This window comes from Varanus komodoensis, unplaced genomic scaffold (assembly GCF_004798865.1).
Source record: "Varanus komodoensis strain SLA01 unplaced genomic scaffold, ASM479886v1 scaffold26, whole genome shotgun sequence".
In the NCBI taxonomy this organism is placed as follows: Eukaryota; Metazoa; Chordata; class Lepidosauria; order Squamata; family Varanidae; genus Varanus; species Varanus komodoensis.
The window spans coordinates 8,799,161-8,817,298 of NW_025335684.1; the positions used below are offsets into that span (position 1 = coordinate 8,799,161).

General features: G+C 46.7%; 1 protein-coding gene across 5 annotated transcripts; it reads right to left on the minus strand.

Moving 5' to 3' along the window:
* Positions 1-711: 711 nt before the first annotated feature.
* On the minus strand, positions 712-17,159 carry LOC123024916 (acyl-coenzyme A synthetase ACSM4, mitochondrial-like). Of its 5 annotated transcripts, none has more exons than XM_044433136.1 (14): positions 15,315-15,611; positions 13,177-13,435; positions 12,147-12,357; positions 11,043-11,256; positions 10,363-10,506; positions 9,378-9,534; positions 7,936-8,015; positions 6,626-6,749; positions 5,409-5,489; positions 5,213-5,314; positions 4,318-4,445; positions 4,041-4,140; positions 2,685-2,804; positions 712-2,110 (listed from the first exon to the last, which is right to left on the minus strand). In XM_044433136.1, exons 2-14 carry the CDS (start codon positions 13,375-13,377, stop codon positions 2,024-2,026), a joined length of 1,749 nt encoding a protein of 582 aa, XP_044289071.1. In that variant the 5' UTR covers positions 13,378-13,435; positions 15,315-15,611; the 3' UTR covers positions 712-2,023. The 5 variants fall into 5 exon arrangements, with proteins under 5 accessions (XP_044289071.1, XP_044289074.1, XP_044289070.1 ...); XM_044433135.1 differs by adding an exon at positions 16,345-17,159 and having other exon boundaries at positions 2,028-2,804; positions 15,315-15,376; XM_044433139.1 differs by lacking the exon at positions 2,685-2,804.
* Positions 17,160-18,138: the final 979 nt, after the last annotated feature.

Below are 18,138 nucleotides of genomic sequence, written 5' to 3' on the forward strand. Positions count from 1 at the left end.
GGTTGGCATTGTGAACCAGTCTGGGATAACTCTTCTGGAAGGGGTTTCATACGTACTGAAATGTGAACAGCCGCCTGACGTTTCGCACCCCTAAATGGAGTGAGCCGAAGTTAGGCACTGAGGCACCGTGCGATTTCAGGCGTGGCAGATTCCGTCTCATGGCCTTTGCGGGCAGGTACTGCTTTTCCTGCACAAACTCCCTGGGAATGGGAAGCCTCCCTGGGAGTTATGGAATAAAAGTGGAGGGGGGAGCTGACCCCTGGCCCTCCGCCTTGCCCTCCCCATGCCAAAGAGGCACTGACAGTGCAGGGTCTCCAGACGAGCATCGCCCTCCCCGGCCAAAACGGTGTTGCCTCCTCATTGAAAAACTGCCCAGCCCATCTGCTAAGGAGGGCATGGATGGGTTTGAGTCGGCACTTTTAACACTTGCTCAGCCTGTTCTCAGGATCCTTTCCAACTGGTTTAGATTCAAAACGCTTTTGACGGGTGCAGCGTGGTGTCAAGAAGCAAGAGGCTAGCGACTAGCACGGTGCAGTGTGCCCATGAAGCGGAAAAGCAATTCTAAGTCCGTATTTAACGTGAACCTGGTGTTCTATTTATATGGTATGATTTTAATTGTGCAATCAGTGGTATGCATAATACCCAGAGAAGCAACCAAATCCATTTTAAAGAAGGAAAATACGACTGAGTAAGCAATAAACAAAACACAGATCAAGGAGAGCCATGATGGGAAATAAAATCAAAAATCCATCGCTGGCCAATACCTTTATTGGGAGCAACCAAAATTTCACAGAATGTGCAAGTTTTGAGGTCTTCAGAGGCAGCCGTCAGGCTGGATGTTGGAAAGAGCAGGCAAGGGGGGAAGAGGCAGTAAAGGCCGGATGGGGTGTCCATGAGCTTTGCAGTTTTAACCTGGTCTCAAAACAGAGGCTTGCAGACTGAATGAATTCGTGTGCAATCCTACGCAAGGGGGATGCTGGGAGTGGTAGGACTTTTTCCTGTTCAAATTATGCATAGGATCGAGTAAAGTGCAATCGCACACTTTGTTGTACAGAAAAAAGGCTACAACTCCAGCACAGCTGGTAGTGGGAGCTGAAGGCCTTTTCTTCAGCTTTTCTGTCTGAGCACAAATAGGATCGTGTGCTTATTCCCTGGCAGATGCAGCAGGGAATGTGGAGGCTCCTGGCAATGCTTTCTGGGGGAGAGGCTAATAGAATGGCTTCTGCCAGGTGTATGATAGGAGGAGGAATGTGATGGGCTGCCTGTATCCCTTGCTGCATCCTGAAGAAATGGCTTAAGGCAGCCGTATCGAAAGACTGCATAGCCATGATGATGTAGGACAGGACTGAGAAGGAGGAGGAATAGATGCAGGAGAAGGAGGAGACAGAGGATGGATATGAAGGAGGAGGAGGAGAAGAAATCTATTTGATTTCTATTTGATTGAAAAGTGGCAAAAGTTTTTGTAAGTGCTTGCTGTAGAACTCTCTTGGCTTCCACTACACTTGGCTTGTATATTTGCAAATCAACCAGTGTTTTCCTATATGATTCATTTATTTGTGGGCTTTATATCCCGCCTTTCTTGCAAGGAGCCCAAGGTGGCATACGTGATCTGCCTCGTCTCCATTTTACCTGCACACAACCCTGAGGCTGAGGTTCAGTGTCCAATCCAAAGCCACTCAGCTCCACAGGGATGAGAAACGAGGCCTCCTGAGCTGCAGGCCAGCACGCCTCACTCCTGTGCCACACTGGCTCTTGCATTGTGGAGAGACTCCTAGTCTCCTGGGACCTCTCTTGCCACAGTGGAACACAGCCGTGGAGCGCCAGCTTGGACATCCACCCAGTTCTCCTCCCAGTGCCTGCTCAGCATGAAGCAACCTCCCTGCCCTCTGTCCTTCCTTTTAATGTATAATCTCTTTTGAATGTTTGAAGTCCAACCCAGAAATAGGTCATCCTGATATCAGCAGACCTTGAAGGATGTCTGCAGAGTTAACCAGGCTGGTGGTCATGCAAAGTCTCCGCTGTGTTAGATTCGCCCCCATTCTCTGTCCCTCAGTTCGTTCCTTTTGATTTTCCCTGTGGTTGTCTTGGGGAGCTGCTGGACGAACTCCATCTAAAAGCAACCAACACAAAAAGTAGTGTGAACTTTCTGATTCTGTGTGTGACGTTCTGTGCACCGTATTTATAGGCCTGTTCTGCAAGGCTTAGTCCATCCAGGCAGGTAATTTTGGACCTTGGATTTTATGGTCTTAGGGGAGATGTCATGCCTTTTCTGGAGAAATCCTACTCCCAGAGGAGCCAGAGAAATATCCCAGAAATAAACGATGCTGAAGATCTACCCATGTCAGGAGAAGTAAGGAAACTGGGGTCTTCAGGGGAGAGGGCCATGGCTCCCTCCCCTTAGAAGGACAGCCCTGCTGGCTCTCTCCTTGACCTCAGATTCTTCTTCCCAGACTACTTCCTTTTCGTTCTACCATCCTCTCCAGCCAGCATGACCAATGGTCTTGGGGACGGCTGGCTCAGGCATGGCAATTTTTTCCTACACCCTAACTAGTGCATTTGTCCTTCATTTCCTTAATTGGCATTCTAACTGTATGATTCCGTGTGCTTAAAAAGAGCTGTTGGAGCTTCCATTGTTGGTCCCAGGACCCAATCTTTGAGCATCTTTGTTTCCTGGCGGTACTTGCCTTCCTGGGATATTTGTATGGGGCAGTCACTTTCTTGACATGTTCCTGCAGCTCAACGGTTAAGTCCTCCTTGTTTTTTAAGGTATAGGTTGGAGACAAGACCACAAATGCCTTCACTACCTAAAAGGCAGAGTTGACATAATCAGTTATCACATATGCTCGAAATAGGAATACACCCTTCTGCCACTTTAAGACCAGAAATAAAACCACCTCGTTGTGAAGTCAGGAAAGGTGGAAGCTAAGGCTGCAGCCTCAACCCATGATCAGAAAGCCGTACACAAGTTAATCTTGCCCTTCGTGAGCCCATGCTTTAGTTCTAACTCTAGAAGGAGTGCCGGAGACTAGTAAAAACTCCCCACATCATCTGGATCCTGTATCGCCTTGTGAAACATCTCAGCCTGGAAGAATCCTGTGAATGGATCCAAGCTTGCCTGCTGCTTCTAAGCAAGCACAATAATTACTGAGCTCAAGGCATGTCTCCAAAGACACCTGATTTTCTAGCGTGTTTCAACTTGCCAGGATGCATCTGCATAAAGAAGTAGCAAGGAGATGGTCCTCTTACTTATTTCATTTCTTTTCCACCTTTCCCCCAAGGAGCCTGAGGCAAAGCACCTCATCTTCCCCCTGATTTTATCCTCACAGCAGCCCTGTGTGACAGGTAACTTTCTATCCTAAGTACTTCCACCCAGGGGTACCTTCCACTGAGCTCACCTGAGCTTATCTTTAGGATCACAAGCTTAGTTTGAGAGATGATTGGCCCAGAGCTGAGCTCAGCAACTGGGTGATGAGAAGAACCTGGCCTTCCCATCTCTCTTTCCCAGCAATCATTTAGTGGTTTCCTGGCTTTTTTGTAGGTTGAAATGCCTCTGCTAAAGCCTTCGTTCCCGGCAGTATGAACTTTACATTAAAGCACTTATTTATTATATTTATATCCCACCTTTTTCCATCGTGGAACTCAAGGTGGTCACATGCAGTTCCCAGGTGGTCTCCCCTCCAAGCTCAGGCCGGCCCCAAACCTGCTTACCCTCAACAAGCTGGCTGTACCATGTGCCTCCAGACCGTAGCATTTGCGTTTTTATGCTTGCCCGTTTACCCCCCATGAACTTTGACTTCAGCTCCATCCACCCCTGGGATGCTGCTCCTCAGAGTATCTCTGAAGCTGGATTTGGCCTTAGGACTGGACAAGGTTCCAGCACCCTGCTTGGCAAGTGCTGGTTCCAGCCGCACTCCGTGCGGGACCGCCAAGAGCAGCAGAAGCGACGGAGGTGCAGTCAGAGGGTGGCTGTTGCCTGCGCTATTGCTGGGAGCCAGGAGCAGCGGGTGTGCAGATACTCCTGTTGCAACCGTGCGCTTTACCTCTCCTCTGAGGGCATCGGGGCTGCTGACGGCAGCCGCTTCTGCAACTGCGGGATGCTCCAGAAGGGCATTCTCTATATCGAACGGTCCTATGCGATACCTACGAGAAAAGGACGTTGAAATCAAACTGTCTCAGGGAAGTCTAAAACCGAAGGAGACCTACTTTGGGGATTGTTGTGGTATTTATATGTCGGTCGGAAGACTCGCGAGGTTGAAGTTGCTCATATATTTGGGGTTCCACAACAGCAAAGTGAAGAAGGAAAGGAATCGAACTAACCCTGAAGACGTCATGAGGTCATCTGCCCGTCCAACAAAGCGTATGTATCTGTCTTGATCCATCACTCCTCTGTCCCCCGTAACATAAAACTCTCCTCGTTCTGTCGCAGCTGTTTTCTCTGGGTTATCCTAACAAAAACATTTCAGAAGGGTGGAGTTAGCCATGGTTTGCCTTAGCTGTGGTCTGCAGAGAAGCAGCGATCCAACCCCTTTCAGCCCCAGGGCCAAGTTCAGTTTCAGAAAAACTCTTGGGTGTTGCTTTCCAGTGGTGGGAAAAGGAGGCCGGGTAGAAGATGCTGAAAAGCCCCCCCGCCATAGTATTTAATAGTATATGATGGGGCATTTCCATTCATTGTCTTTAAACATATCTAGTATTTTTATGCATATTGTTTTCAGCTATTTAAATGGTTTCAAATTTTGGGTATTGAAATGCTGTGTTGTATTTTATCATCTGTATTTGTGGTTTGTAATTTTATACATTGTGTGAAATGCCCAGAGGGCTTTGGCTATTGGGTGGTATAGAAATGAAGGTGAGGATGGTGATGGCCATATTCAATGGGCAATAGGGACCCATCAGTTTTATGGAGATGAAGAGTTGTGTGGGTTGTTGTTCAGATGAGGGTTATTGTGTTGTCTGGACCTAGCTGGGACAACAAGCCATGGGTGTTAATCTTGAACAAGCCATGAGGAGAACCCATGGCTTACTGTTAAGTTGTGAACTATGAGTTGTTCATCAAGGTTTCTTATGTGGCCAGGTTCAGACAACAAGATAACCCACATTTCAGCAGCAACTCACAGTTCAATGCTCAACTCATATTCAGATTCGACTCTGGAGTGTGGGTTATGGTGTCCCACCAGTCACTCTGATTTCTCTAGGGGGCAGGTAGATTTCTTACTACATAGCGGGAGAAAAGGCCCAGTGGCCTTTTGGGCTTCACTCTGATTGCTATTTCGCCGTCTTGCCCAGGAGGTAGAATGTTTCCCTCTTCATCTATGATCTACAAGAAGAGAAATGCATCAATGCATTGCAGCGTCTCACAGCAAGGAAAGATGTTAAAACCAATGAAAGTTCAAAAAACTGCATTGACCAACCTGAACATCATATGGTGGAAATGCCTTTCCCATTGAGCCTGGCTTAACCTTCATCTGTTTGCTCGTCGAACAAATAATACCCTGTTTAAAAGAAGAGTCTGACTTTGAAAAAGAAAATGGAGATTTTCAACTCCCCTCTCCTGGATCTGGGGACACAGGCAGCTAGCAAAACATGCATCGGAACAGAGTCCCACTGATTTCAGTAGGAATCACCTCCAAGTAAGCATGCATAAGCTTTTGTTGTGCTTGTCAGAAATTTCATCGAACAGCGGGGCTGTCATACACATTTTTAAAAAGTAGTTGATTCATTTATTCTGTTGAAAACTACAGCTTTGAACCAAGAAACATGCTTTAATAGCAGATACTGTCTGGGTCCGGACAACATGCTAACTCAGATCACTACATGTCCAGCCTGTCCTTGAAAACCCTCACTGATGGGGCCTCAACCACCTTCTGTGGAAGCCCATTCCGTACCCTTGGTGTGCTGTCAGGAAGTACTTCCTGGCATCCAAATTGAGCCTTGGTTCCTTGAGCTAGGCTCCGCTGGAGTGCGTCCTGCCCTCCTCTGCAGGGGAGAACAGGTCTCTACCCACTTCCATGTGACACCCCCTCACATACCTCCATGTCGCCATTGATCTTGCTGCTGGCTTCAAGTTCTCTGATCCTGAATCTCTCCAAACCAACCCCAAGGAAGAGACATCCTCTTTGGAATGCCTCTTCTATGATACTGACTGTCGTCGAACCATGGGGTGTTGTTGAAATGAGAGTTAACAGGCTGGACATGCACATGGTAGGCATGTCGTGAACGGAGCCCCTTCTGACTCACTCAGTTTCTATGTTTCTAAACCAATTTTAGCTTACAGTTTTTACAGCCTGCAACTCAACTGGAGGAGAGGCATTTCAACCAGTTAGAAGGGAAGACACATTACATAAAAACCTGAAAAGGACCAAACCATCCATGGTCAGGGAAAAGGGGACAAGGCCAGAAGAAATGGTGGAACCTTCTAGGAACTCCTTAGGTCCAGACTGGGCTCCCCACCCTGTGGTTTTGTACCTCTGGCACACAGAACTGTGCAATTTATGTGGCAGAGGACACACCAAGGTTAAAGATAAGTGTTCATACATCTTAAAACCAAAATTCACAGGGAACTGGGGAAAACTGACTTTTGCTTGAACCCATGCATAGCTGCCCCAGACTGGAAATAGATGGAACCTACTGCTTCTGTCTGTCCATATACTTCGTGGATGGCCAGGCCCGTCTTGTTCTTCCATTGCTCCGCCACTTCCGGATTCAGAGGTTCCCCTCCACTGATGCAGTGCTGCAGACTCAGGAATTTATAACTTCAAGCGGAGGAAGAAAATGAGAGACCCTTAAGGATGGGGAGACTGGTATTCTGGGGCATCCGCATCAAAAGAAGCTTAACCCGTATTATCAGTAAGAGTACGGCGGGCCAGGGAGCCTGGCACACGATTTCCCTGTTCACAAGACGCATCTTGTGCAAAAAGCGGCTACCAGACTAATACCTAGGCCCAGGAGGTCCAAATTGACCCTGACGCTAAGCTTCCATTGTTCTGGGCTAAATATGGACTGCTGTGCTCTTCTTGATGTCAGTGGGAGCTAAACAGGAGCCAAGCACCTCCTGATTCCCCATGACCATTCCCACCCCCATCAACTATTCCCCCAGCTCCTGTCTCCACTTTTCTGCCTCCACGACCCAGCAATGGCCACAGGAGGGGTACTGCGAGAGTGTGTGGGGCTGCCCCAGCTCCCCCCTCCTTGGCACTTCCCAGTGGCAGGCGAACAGTGCCAGGGAGCCTGCGGTGTGTAGCTTCCAGGGGGCCTGAAGCCTCTTCCAAAGATGTCAGGCACCCAAGGGAAAACTGCTTTTCTCAGGCTCCCCGGGCACTGCTGGCCCTGGAGTGGAGCAGTAGAATCAGGAATTGTGGGCATGCAGAGCTGGTAGGTCTTGAGAAGCGGGGGCACTGGTGTCATCCCCCCCCCCAAATTGCCCTCTTCCCCTTGAGCTCAACAGCAATTCACCGTCGCCGGAGGTAGGGGACATGGGTTTTCCCAGCAACAATATAAAATCATGAGCTAGCCGTGTCACAAGGTGCTTCAAGCAGCTTGCCTGTGAGTGGGCAAGGAGAGTGGATGAGCTGCACAGAACTAGAGCTGGTGTGTTGACATGGCCCAATGCGGCAGCCTGTATTTTTGGATTCTCCCTGGGGAGCATGCAAACACTCTGCCTTGACAAGGGCCTGCACCTCAAAAGCACCACGACACCGTTGCAGTAGCAGACCCCACAGATTGGGGAGAGGAGGTAAAGGCCCTTCCCCAAGCTCAGTGTGCAGCTGGAAATAGAGACGGCTTCATGGGTTGTAAGCTTCAACTTGGATTGAGGGCAAGCAGGGGAAATCTTTTGTGCTAGGGAAAATCAAGCGTTAGCTGCATTGCAGACGATGGTCTGTGTGAGTCGGAACATCCTCATTGTGGCCGTCCTTTTCCGAAAGCTCCTTCCCAGAGTACCTGGTGAGATCGTCCTTCACCAACATGCGGTACATGGTTGGAACACTCAGGAAAGTGGTGATGGGAAATCGGGAGAGAGTCTAATGCATGGAAGAAGAAGAGGAAGAAGAGGAAGACAACAAGCTAAGTTTGTGCATGAACAGCACGGTTTGATTCCGGATCATTCTGGCTCGCTGCCGCCTCTGTTTTTCCAAAGCCCATCCTAGGTGCTGTTTTGTCTAACTTAATTTAGACACAGGACTGCGTCACCCAATGCGGTGCTTCTTCTGGTATGACCCTACCCAGACCCTGAAAGCAACCTCTGAAGCCCTTCCTCGGAGTGTCTTCTCTGAGGGAGGCTTGGAGGACAGCAATGAAGGACGGGGCCTTTTCAGTGGTGGCCTTCTGACTGTGGAATGCTCTCTCCAGGGGTTACCAACTTTGACATGAGATAAAGACTTCCCTCCATTTCTAGGGATCTGAAAGTACCTCGATTGGCTGTGCTCTGACTCAGAGCTGATGTTTGCTTTGCTATTTTGCTATTTATTGGGGCCTTTTAACAAACATTCTTTTAAGCTCACTCGTATTTTGCACGTTTCAATAATTTTGCTGTTGGGTCTTCTTAAAGAGAATGGGGAACTAAGAAATGCTGCTGCTGGGAACAACAACAGCCAACTCAACTGCTGAATCAGTGAAGCTTTCTTTAACCTCGTTGGGATCTCAAATAAACAAACCGATGCGTAGAAGTGGCAGTCGCAGTGGGAAGAGGAATCTGTACGTGACCACATTCCCATTTATCTGCTCGTTTTGCTCTCAGATAATCCATTGCCGTGAAGGATCTTTCCTTGCAGCATGCTTAGCTATAGGCACTCTTATCAAACGGATACTATCCAGGGCTGGGGAGCCCATTCATAAAATGACGTCCATAGCCAGTCACCAAACTCTCATTTCCCAGAAGGCAAAGTAAGGAGACTGCAAAGAAAGCGACTTGTCCAAGCGCCTCAGTACAAGACAGAGGTGGAGGTCCAGCCACAAAACCCTCGATACAAAGATGGTGCTTTGGGACAGCCCTTTATGCGGCAGTATGGAAGCACCTTCTTTCCTAATGTTGGATTGACATCTCAGCAGGACGGGGCTATCACTGGACGGGCAAATATTATGGCCTGGGCAGCTTATATTATTAGGCATTGATGGATCTTTTACACAGAGCAGAAACTCCCAAATAGTCTCATGTCTTCTTTAAGGCCAATGTGGGGGTGTAGTCCTCACATTTTTACAGCAAGGCCTATACCACAATAAAACTATATTATAACTAAAACAAGCTAATTGTGGTTCAAATAACTTTAAAGTTCACTCTAACATGGAAGCTCAGGAAGAAAGAAGAAAGCTGCCATGATAAAGAGAAACAGGAAAGAATACAAGAAGAGGATGGAGCGAATTGTCCTGAGAAGGGTTCAACTCACATTTAGGATAGTCGCTGACTGCACTTGTTCCAGGTTATGTATAAAGATGCATGATCCAAACACCCAGGGACCAAAAACCGTTCCCAGGGCAGCCACAATCCAGCCTGTGTCCACAGTGGACCACATAATGTCTGAAGGGGTTAGGTCCAACCAGAGCCTGAAAAGCAGAGGAAAGAACGTTTTCACCAGTTGGTCCAACACTACAACAAAGACTCATGCATGGCCGTTTTCAGTGGTCTGAAGATCAACGAGTCCTTCCGAGTGGTTGACAAGTTATGGTATACATTTTACTATGTTGTAGTTTATGATTGTAAATACTTTTTGCTTCAGTTATTGGGTAGTAGGAAGGGTGCAATAAAACAAATAAGATAAAACAATTCAGAGGTATGAGGGTTGGTAAGTCGTCCTTGATCCCATTCGGGTCGATGAGTCGTACTCGGTGATTAACGAGTCCTACTCAGTAGCAGGTAAGTGAGGCTCATTATTATTAAAGTCAACAGATTCTACTCAATGATTGATGGGGTTTCCTTAATTGTATCATTCTTTAAAACTAAGAACCCACCCATATTGTATCCTGACTTTCTTTCACCCAGCTCAGGGGTACCGTACTTGCTACTGAGTCTGTATCCTCAGAGTAGCCCCATGTGGTCAGTTCATGAGTTAGAGAGTCCAAGATCACCTCTTGGGCTTTGTCCCTAAGCAGAGCTTTGAACTGAAATCTCTCCAGGCCCGGTCCAATGGTCTAAACAACATTGCCTCACTGTTTCTCAAGCAAACATGGGATAAAGTATGTAACACAGACTGTCTGTTATTTCCCCCAGCAGCTGGAAAGCAAAGGTAGACTGCTCCTGCATATAGGGAATCCTTTATTCACCAAAAACGGAATTTTATTTCCCTAGGAGTTTATTTGCAACAATGAAATCCTACATATGGAATTTGCTGGTTTGGCTATGCACCTCAGTTCTCACACAGCCCTCATTTGTACCTCTTGCCAAGAATCGACCGGAAGCCAAGACTGCCTTGGGAAAGCTCAGCCATTTTCGGAGCGCCCGAAGTTCCACTGGTGAAGTAAATCATCATTGGGTCATGGAGCTTTGTTTCCGCACAGCTGTGGCTGGCAGCTGCATCTCTGTTCAGCAAAGAACATCAGCATGATTAAAGCGGCTCAAAGCCCAGATGGCTAATGAGGTTCAGACCATACCTAATGGCACCTGCAGTGCCAGCTTGTGGCTCTGATGTCAGCGAGGCAGCTTAGCTTAGCCCCTCTTGGCCACAGTCCAGCCATTTAGGAGCTTTCCGTGGTTCTGAAAATGGCTTGTAGCGATGGGACAATAGCCAACTGGGGCAAGGGGACATGGCCACTGGAAGGGGTCATGAGCATCTGACGGACTTCAGACTGCTGGGAGCCCAGAAGAGCTGCATTTTGTCCACAAGCCCAAGGGAGGCATTGACTTTGATCTCGCAAATCGGCAGCTTGATCCCTGCCCAGAAACAAATTGGTAGCCCACGAAGTTAAGGCAACCTTGGTTCAGGGGACCTAAACCCTCCATCCTCTTTGGGGAAAGATACGTGCACAAGGAGGCATGATATTCCCCATGGAATTTTTACGGGTCCTCATTCGGGTGATGCCATTACCTCACCAGGCACACCGTGAGGGAAGCTCACTTGAACAGTGCGTTGAAGCTCAGCCATCCATCTCTCTCGCCTTCCCCTGAAGATACCAGTAGTTTGGTTTGCAGGAAGGGACATTCATTGGCAATGGAATCCACTGCAGGCGCTAAAGCATCGGTGGTGACAATACATTTGGCCTTGGAAGCCTGGAGTCGGTACTGCATATCTTTAGCTGTCAGCTGGGATATTCCAGGGATAAGAATGATTCCTACAAGAGGAGTTTTGTTTTAAGGCAGAGATGCACCTGTGCAAAACAGTCCTAGCGAGTTACAGTTTAAGCATTGCTTCCTGGGCTGGGAAACAGTTGGAGAGAATCATAGAATCATAGAATAGGAGAGTTGGAAGGGACCATGAAGGCCATCTAGTCTAACCCCCTGCTGTTGCAGGACACCATGTTACACCATCCCACTCAGATGGCTGTCAGTTTCTTTCTGAATGTGTCTACTGTGGGAGAGCCCCCCACCTCTCCAGGCAGCTGGTTCCACTGCCGTATTGCTCTGACAGTGAGGAAGCTTTTCCTGATGTCCAGCCTGAATCTGGGTTATCACAACTTGACTTGATTATTCTGTGTCCTATACTCCAGGATCAGTGAGAAGAGATCCTGACCTTCCTCTTTGTGAGAGCCTTTGAGGTACTTATAGAGGGATATCTTATCCCCGTTCAGTCTTCTCTTTTCAAGACCTAACATGTCCAGTTCTCGCAGTCTCTTCTCATAGGGTGGTGTTTTCAAACCCTGGATCATTTTTGTTGCCCGCTGCTGGACCCCTTCTAATTTACCTGCATCTTTCTTAAATCTTGGTGCCCAGAACTGGACACAATATTCCAGGTGAGGTCTGACTAGTGAGGAGTATAGAGGAACTCCTACTTCTCCTGATTTGGAAGTAATACTTCTGTTAATGCATCCCAAAATAGCATTTGCCCTTTTGGCAGCTGCATTGCATTGTTGGCTCATGTTTAGTCTATTGTCTACAATTACTCCAGAAGTGGCCCTTGAAGAGGAGAGAGGACTGGACAAATATCGGCCTTTAGGACTCTCCTGACCGCAGGTATTTCCTAGCTTCATCTCTTTTTGCTAACTTCAAAGCAATTTTTATTGACCTGTCCTTATGCAAGCCACAGTCAACAGCCACCATTCAGGGATGCGGGGTAGAACAACCAGTATCCGGTCTCCCCGACGTAGGGCACATTGGTCCAAGAGAAGATTTGCTACTTTTCTGGACCGGATACCCAGCTCCTCAAAGCTCCACCTCACTTCACCTCCTCTTCCATTTATCCACCAGAGTGCTGGATTGAAAGCTTTCTTTCCATCCTAAAAATGAATGCAAAGAAAACAACAAAAATTCATTTGTTTTGTTCTTAGAGCTGTTAACGGGTAATAGTTCAGGGCATCATATCTGGTGCTCACAAACATTTTCAGTGTGGACACACCTGGAAGGGGAAGCAAACACCTCCCTTTTGCTTACCTTTTCAGCCTCGTGCAGAGCTGGTAGGCTGTCAGCTTAAGCTAATCTTTCAGTGCCACTGCTTAAAACTTTTTTTCCTGGCTGGTATGTGCAGTACAGTGCAACAGTTCTCGGGCAGGGACTATGCTAGTTGTGATTGAGTCTTGGAAGCAGATGAAGTTTTTTCTGAATGCTCACCAAGAGACTCCTAATTACCATGTCTATTCTAACAGCTTTCCTACAGAAGGCTGCTCATCATTGGCTTTGGATTTTGCATCTACTTCTGGTTTTGTCGCAAATCGAGATCAGATCACTACATGAGTATTTCCTTTCCTGCTTTTCTCCTACATGACCTCTAGGTGGCACCATAGTATAGTAGAATAAAGCAATAGCACAAGTGAAAAAAGCAGTTTCTTTTGCTTTCATATTTGAAAACTGAATTTTCCTCACTCCCAGTCACAGATCAGAGAGTCTTATCATGTAGAAAAGAGCTTTGGCTATTAGGCAGTATAGACATTAAGGAAGTAAAAATAAGGTTGTTTTTTTTTTTTTTTAAGTCCTAAAGCATGCTATGCCCAACCGTATGTGTGTGTATATCCCCTGCTTCTTAGAATTCAGTTTAAATTTAATTACCCCATCTCTCTTTATTCACAGCCATCTCATCCATTTAAGGAAAACAATTGTACCTTTTCAATTTGTGACCATTTGTCTAATACATCCTTTGCAAAGTTAAAATACTCAGGTAGTGGCTGCTCCCCACGGCTGACAGCTTCGTATTGCTTGAATATGGGAGAGTAAAGGAGCCGGTGAGAGCGATGGAATGATTGTTCAGGCTGTCCAAATTGCCAGACGGATTTGAGAATCTGTGATTTCAGTAAAGCTCTCATGGTGGAAAAAAGAAATCTTCCCACAACGCTGGTCCAGTTAGGCCTCTGGAGTCTCCATCTACAACAAGAGCAGAGGAGAGAAGGCCATGATTATAATTGTGGAGGGAAATAATAGTTTATAAATAGATTTTATAATCTGAAAATGGCTGTCTAGATAAAATGCACAGGGAGAAGCACGTGGAGGCTTTCAGCTGGCATTGGATGCACTAAAACCCCTGAGTTTGGAGACTTACACCCAGTGAAGGCAGAGTGGGGCACCCTAAGTCAAAAATCTGGAAGAGATGAGATTTATAAGAGGGATCATTATATTAACAAATTGCAATGGAGATTATAACGGCTAACTAGGGACATAAGAGGATAGTGCAATAATGAGAAGTCAGAGGCTGGCATCCCTCCCTCTTTTCTCCTTAAGAGAAACAGGAGGATAAAAGGTATAAAAACGCAGATTTGCAGCATGGAGGTGGCTCAGGAAGCCCCCGCAGCATGGCACCCCTGCCTGCACTCACTAGTCCTTTGCAGTGTGGCGTTTCTAGATACAGCTGTGCTAAAGATTTAAGTGACAAATGGAATTCTGCTTTGAAAAGAAAGATGAAAGCTTCTTCCTTCTATATGATGATCTTGTATACTGTATGATCTCTTGTATACAGAGATGCTCGCAGATTGGACGGGTAAGAAATATCCCACATAAATAAATAAATATTTTCTATCTATATATAGACTATAAAGACTATATACAGCAGGGGGCACACACAGCCCTCTCTGTCAGCACGCGAGCCAAGGCGCCCCAGCATCGCCCCAGCAGCCCAGCATCGGATAAGCGCGCACACAGGGGCCATGCGCATGCTCGGAAAGGAGTCGTGGCACCAGGCAATGACATCACGAGCTGCAACTCATTCGCCATCACTCATCTGAGCTTTCGTGTGGCTGGTCAGTGCGCTGCCAAGGGGAGGGTGGGGGGGGGAGGGATGGGTGTGTGTGTTTATTTGCTTGGACTGGCTGTGAGTTGTTTTTTCTAAACTAAAACCTCAGTTTTCAGGTTTTATTGCAGTGTTGGCACTTTGCGATAAATAAGTGGGTTTTAGGTTGCAGTTTGGGCACTTGGTCCCTAAAAGGTTCACCATCATTGGGTTAGGGTTAGAAAAATGAGGTGTCCTAGCATGGTTTTGATGGTTGAAATGTGTTTAGAATGGGCAGAAATGTTGAACTGTGCAGAAAGGGCTACTCAAGGAAGGCTTTTTCAAAATCACATTATTTGCAATGGTATTTTACCCCTATATTAGGACTGCACCAGGGTAGGGTAGATTATAGAAAATCTATAGTGTATATAGAGTATAACATCTATATATAGGTTTTCAATTGTCATAGAAGGAAACTAACAAGTGAAAGGGGAAAAAAGATCTCCTGGTCTCTGGGTTGGGAAAATCCAGGAAATGCATGATGATCCCGAAAACATTTGCAAGTGAAAACACAATTATTTCAGCGATGGAATTGCTCTGTTTCACCACCTGCCTTGGGAGGTGCTGGCCTCTGCTTCGCTTGGGGGTATTAAGTAGCGATCGGACAGCCGTCCATCACAGGTGTTTCGATCCATTCAAATCCCCCTTGGAGCTGATTCTCTAAACAGCCCCTTCCACTTCCATGTCTCTTTTCTTGGACATGTGTACTCCGAATGCCTCCTTCACGACACTGCAGGAAGCTACTTCCAGCACGGTGTCCCATCCGTGCCTGTTTGACTAGCTGCCGGGAGCTCAGCCTCTGCGCCAGGCGGGATGGCTTTCTCATCGTGTTTTCTCAAGTGGGACATGCATGTGGGTCAGCTCATGGCTTGCGTGTCTGCTCAGAACCCGGGATGTCCCTCTGGCGCTACCTGAGCCTGCTCCAACTGGTCAGGCTGGAAAAAGAAACAGAATGCATAATACGGAACGACACACACGTACCTGCGAATGAAACAGAAGGTCCCACGATCCAGAGAGTAGAGGACGTATCCAAAGGAAATCCACTGGAGTTAAAGAAAACCGGATGGGCAATATTCCAAGGACAAATTAATCATTAACTTTTTATCCATAACCCCCAGAATGAACTTCTTCTAGAAATGTATTCCTTTGGCCAGTTTATCTTCTACTGATATTTCACTGATGTTGCAGTCCGTACTCGTGTCTGGCTCTCCCTGGATGGCTTTGAGCCAGCCACTGACTCTCAGCCTTGCATACCTCACAGGGTTGTTGTAAGGATAAAATGGAGAGGGGGTTGCATAGACAACTGTGGGTTCCTCTCAGGAAAATCGGTATAATAACTGGCCACAATCGATCTATGTCTAAACTTGATTGCTACCTTTCTGAAGTCAGGCTGATGCTTTCAGTGTGACAGCATGTAAAACCACAGGATGGAGAAGAGACTCAGTTAATTTATGTTTATGCTGTTCACACTCTCATTTTCACATGAATTCATCTCTGAATTCTGCAGTGCGATTTGGCAGTCAAAACTCTGTGCAAAGATACTTATATCAAGGAAAGTAACATTAAAATGCACTATAGAAAGCGGTTTGGAGAAGGTGGGTATGTTGGGGTGAATGCATGAAAAAAATGCAAGTGTTAGGAGAAGCTTGCTCCAAAATGTTTATAAAGGTTCATGCAAAGTTGAAAAAAAGAGATCTCAATTTATGATTGAAAGGAAGCGAGAAAAAGAAATAAATGGACAGATTTGCTCAACCCAGCTAAAATTATAAATTACGGGGTTGAAGCTGTGGGAGCCGCTGAGCAAATGGCTTGTGTTCCATCTGGAGAGAAGAGCAAATGAGTTGGATCTGCCCAGGACTTACAATTCCCAAATACGCTCAATCAGCTAAAAGGGAAATCTGCAAGTATTTATCAGATGTGCACATGGGTACTGTCTGCTTTTTCAATGCTGCCTCAGTTTTGCTGTTCAAAATAAGCTGGAGAGGGATGTCCATCTGTGCGTGGTACTGACCTTCAAGTGGAGGTAGGCAGGAGTGCTGGAGAAGAGCTCTGGGGAAAGAGCGTCTTCACGGGTTCTCTTGCCATTCAGCCTGCGTTTGGTTTCAGAAAACGCATTGCATTGGAGGGGCCAACTCTCTGGCCCATTTTGTACGTTCCCATTCAAGAAAAAGTGGGGAGTTCAATGGGTACATGGGGGCAAGTTGCTGAATGTCAGCATCCTATAATAATTGACACGGTTAAGAAAACATTACCTTGTCCTTTCTTTCCCTTCCACCCACATTTCAAGGTGATGTGCAATGTCACAAATTGTGCTTGAGTGCAATTTACTCCTTGAGTGACCACACCTTTCCTTGGTCTTTTGGGCCTCAATGCAGATAAAGAGGGTGGTGTGTCTGGGGCTGAGAAAGAGCCTCGCTTTGTCCCAGTCCTTTACTGGCTTTTGAAGCATCTGAGCGTTACTATATGGCTTGAAGACTCTCTGATCGCCTGCTTATTTGTGCTGTGCGTTGCTTGGATCAGTAGCTGGGGGAAGGAGTCAATGCCGTCCTCCACAAGCTGTTTCCCCCACAGTGGAATGGTGCGAATTTCAGTGCTACCCAGACGGAGGGTATCTGGTTGAGGAACACTATGCTACACAGTGGCCGAGTTTGCATGTCACAAGCAGCAGCCCTGTGTGGTTTCCGTGGTGCGTGGTCTTTCATGTGGATGTGCCTGACAGATGATTAACTGGTTCCTATGTATGCATGGTTTGCGCCCTCCTCTCTGTCTTCCCACTGTTGGTACATATCCCATCCGCCACTGCTCCTGAAATCCAATCCCATGCTGGATGGCTGGAGCAGGTCCTACAGCAGCTGCTGCTCTTTTCAGGGGACTCTTTGGTAACTGCCTACTAGGACCAAGAAAACCATGATGCTGGGTCTGGACGATCAAAGAAACCACAGTGACGCACGGAATCCATAGAACAGACTGTTGTTTCTTATCATGGTTTCTAAAAGCCAAACATACCATTATGAAGCACCACAACAGGTTTTCAGACAATGTGACAGACCACCCTGCGCAAGAAACCACTGTGCTCCATGCTGTGTGAACCCACCCAGTGGGAGGGACTCCGAACACCTTCCTCCATCTTTATGCTCATCCACACAGAAAAGAGTTCCGTGTGGCACAACAGAAGATTGAATGACACAAGAGCTCAAGTTTCTTATTCTGGATGTGGGGCTGCAGCTTGAGGACAGAAATGCGTCTGTTTCCTTCCACACTACGATTTCCACATGGAGGTTGCTTTGAAACCTGGGATGACTCAGTGGTACAGTGTCACTGTTGAAAAGAACCCATAAGTTGCAGGGCTAAGCACATACTTCAAGCACACGTGATTCAAACTCCATCTTCCCCTCACTGCTTCCCAACAGAACAGCCAAGTGGGTTAATGTTTGTAAATGCAGTTTTGAACTTGATTATGCAAGCACCTATGAGTATTTTCAGACTTACCAATTCAAGCTAAAGAACACTGGTCTATAAATTTTGGGAAATTATTGACCTCCGAGATAAAGTGCGCTATTCTCACATATTTTGATTAGATGAATTAGAAAACAGGTGATAAAGGTGCTGGTTGGCTAAAGTTTTCAAGATATTTCACAATAAAGATTTATATACAGGCGAGTATATTTGCCTACAAGGGAGGGAGGTGTCTGATCATCATGATGCCTCGTAACTTCCTGACAAAGTATGGTAGAACAATGAAAATGGTACCACATGGAAGCGTATAAATTTATCTTCACTTTGAGACTAAAGATTATTATCTAAC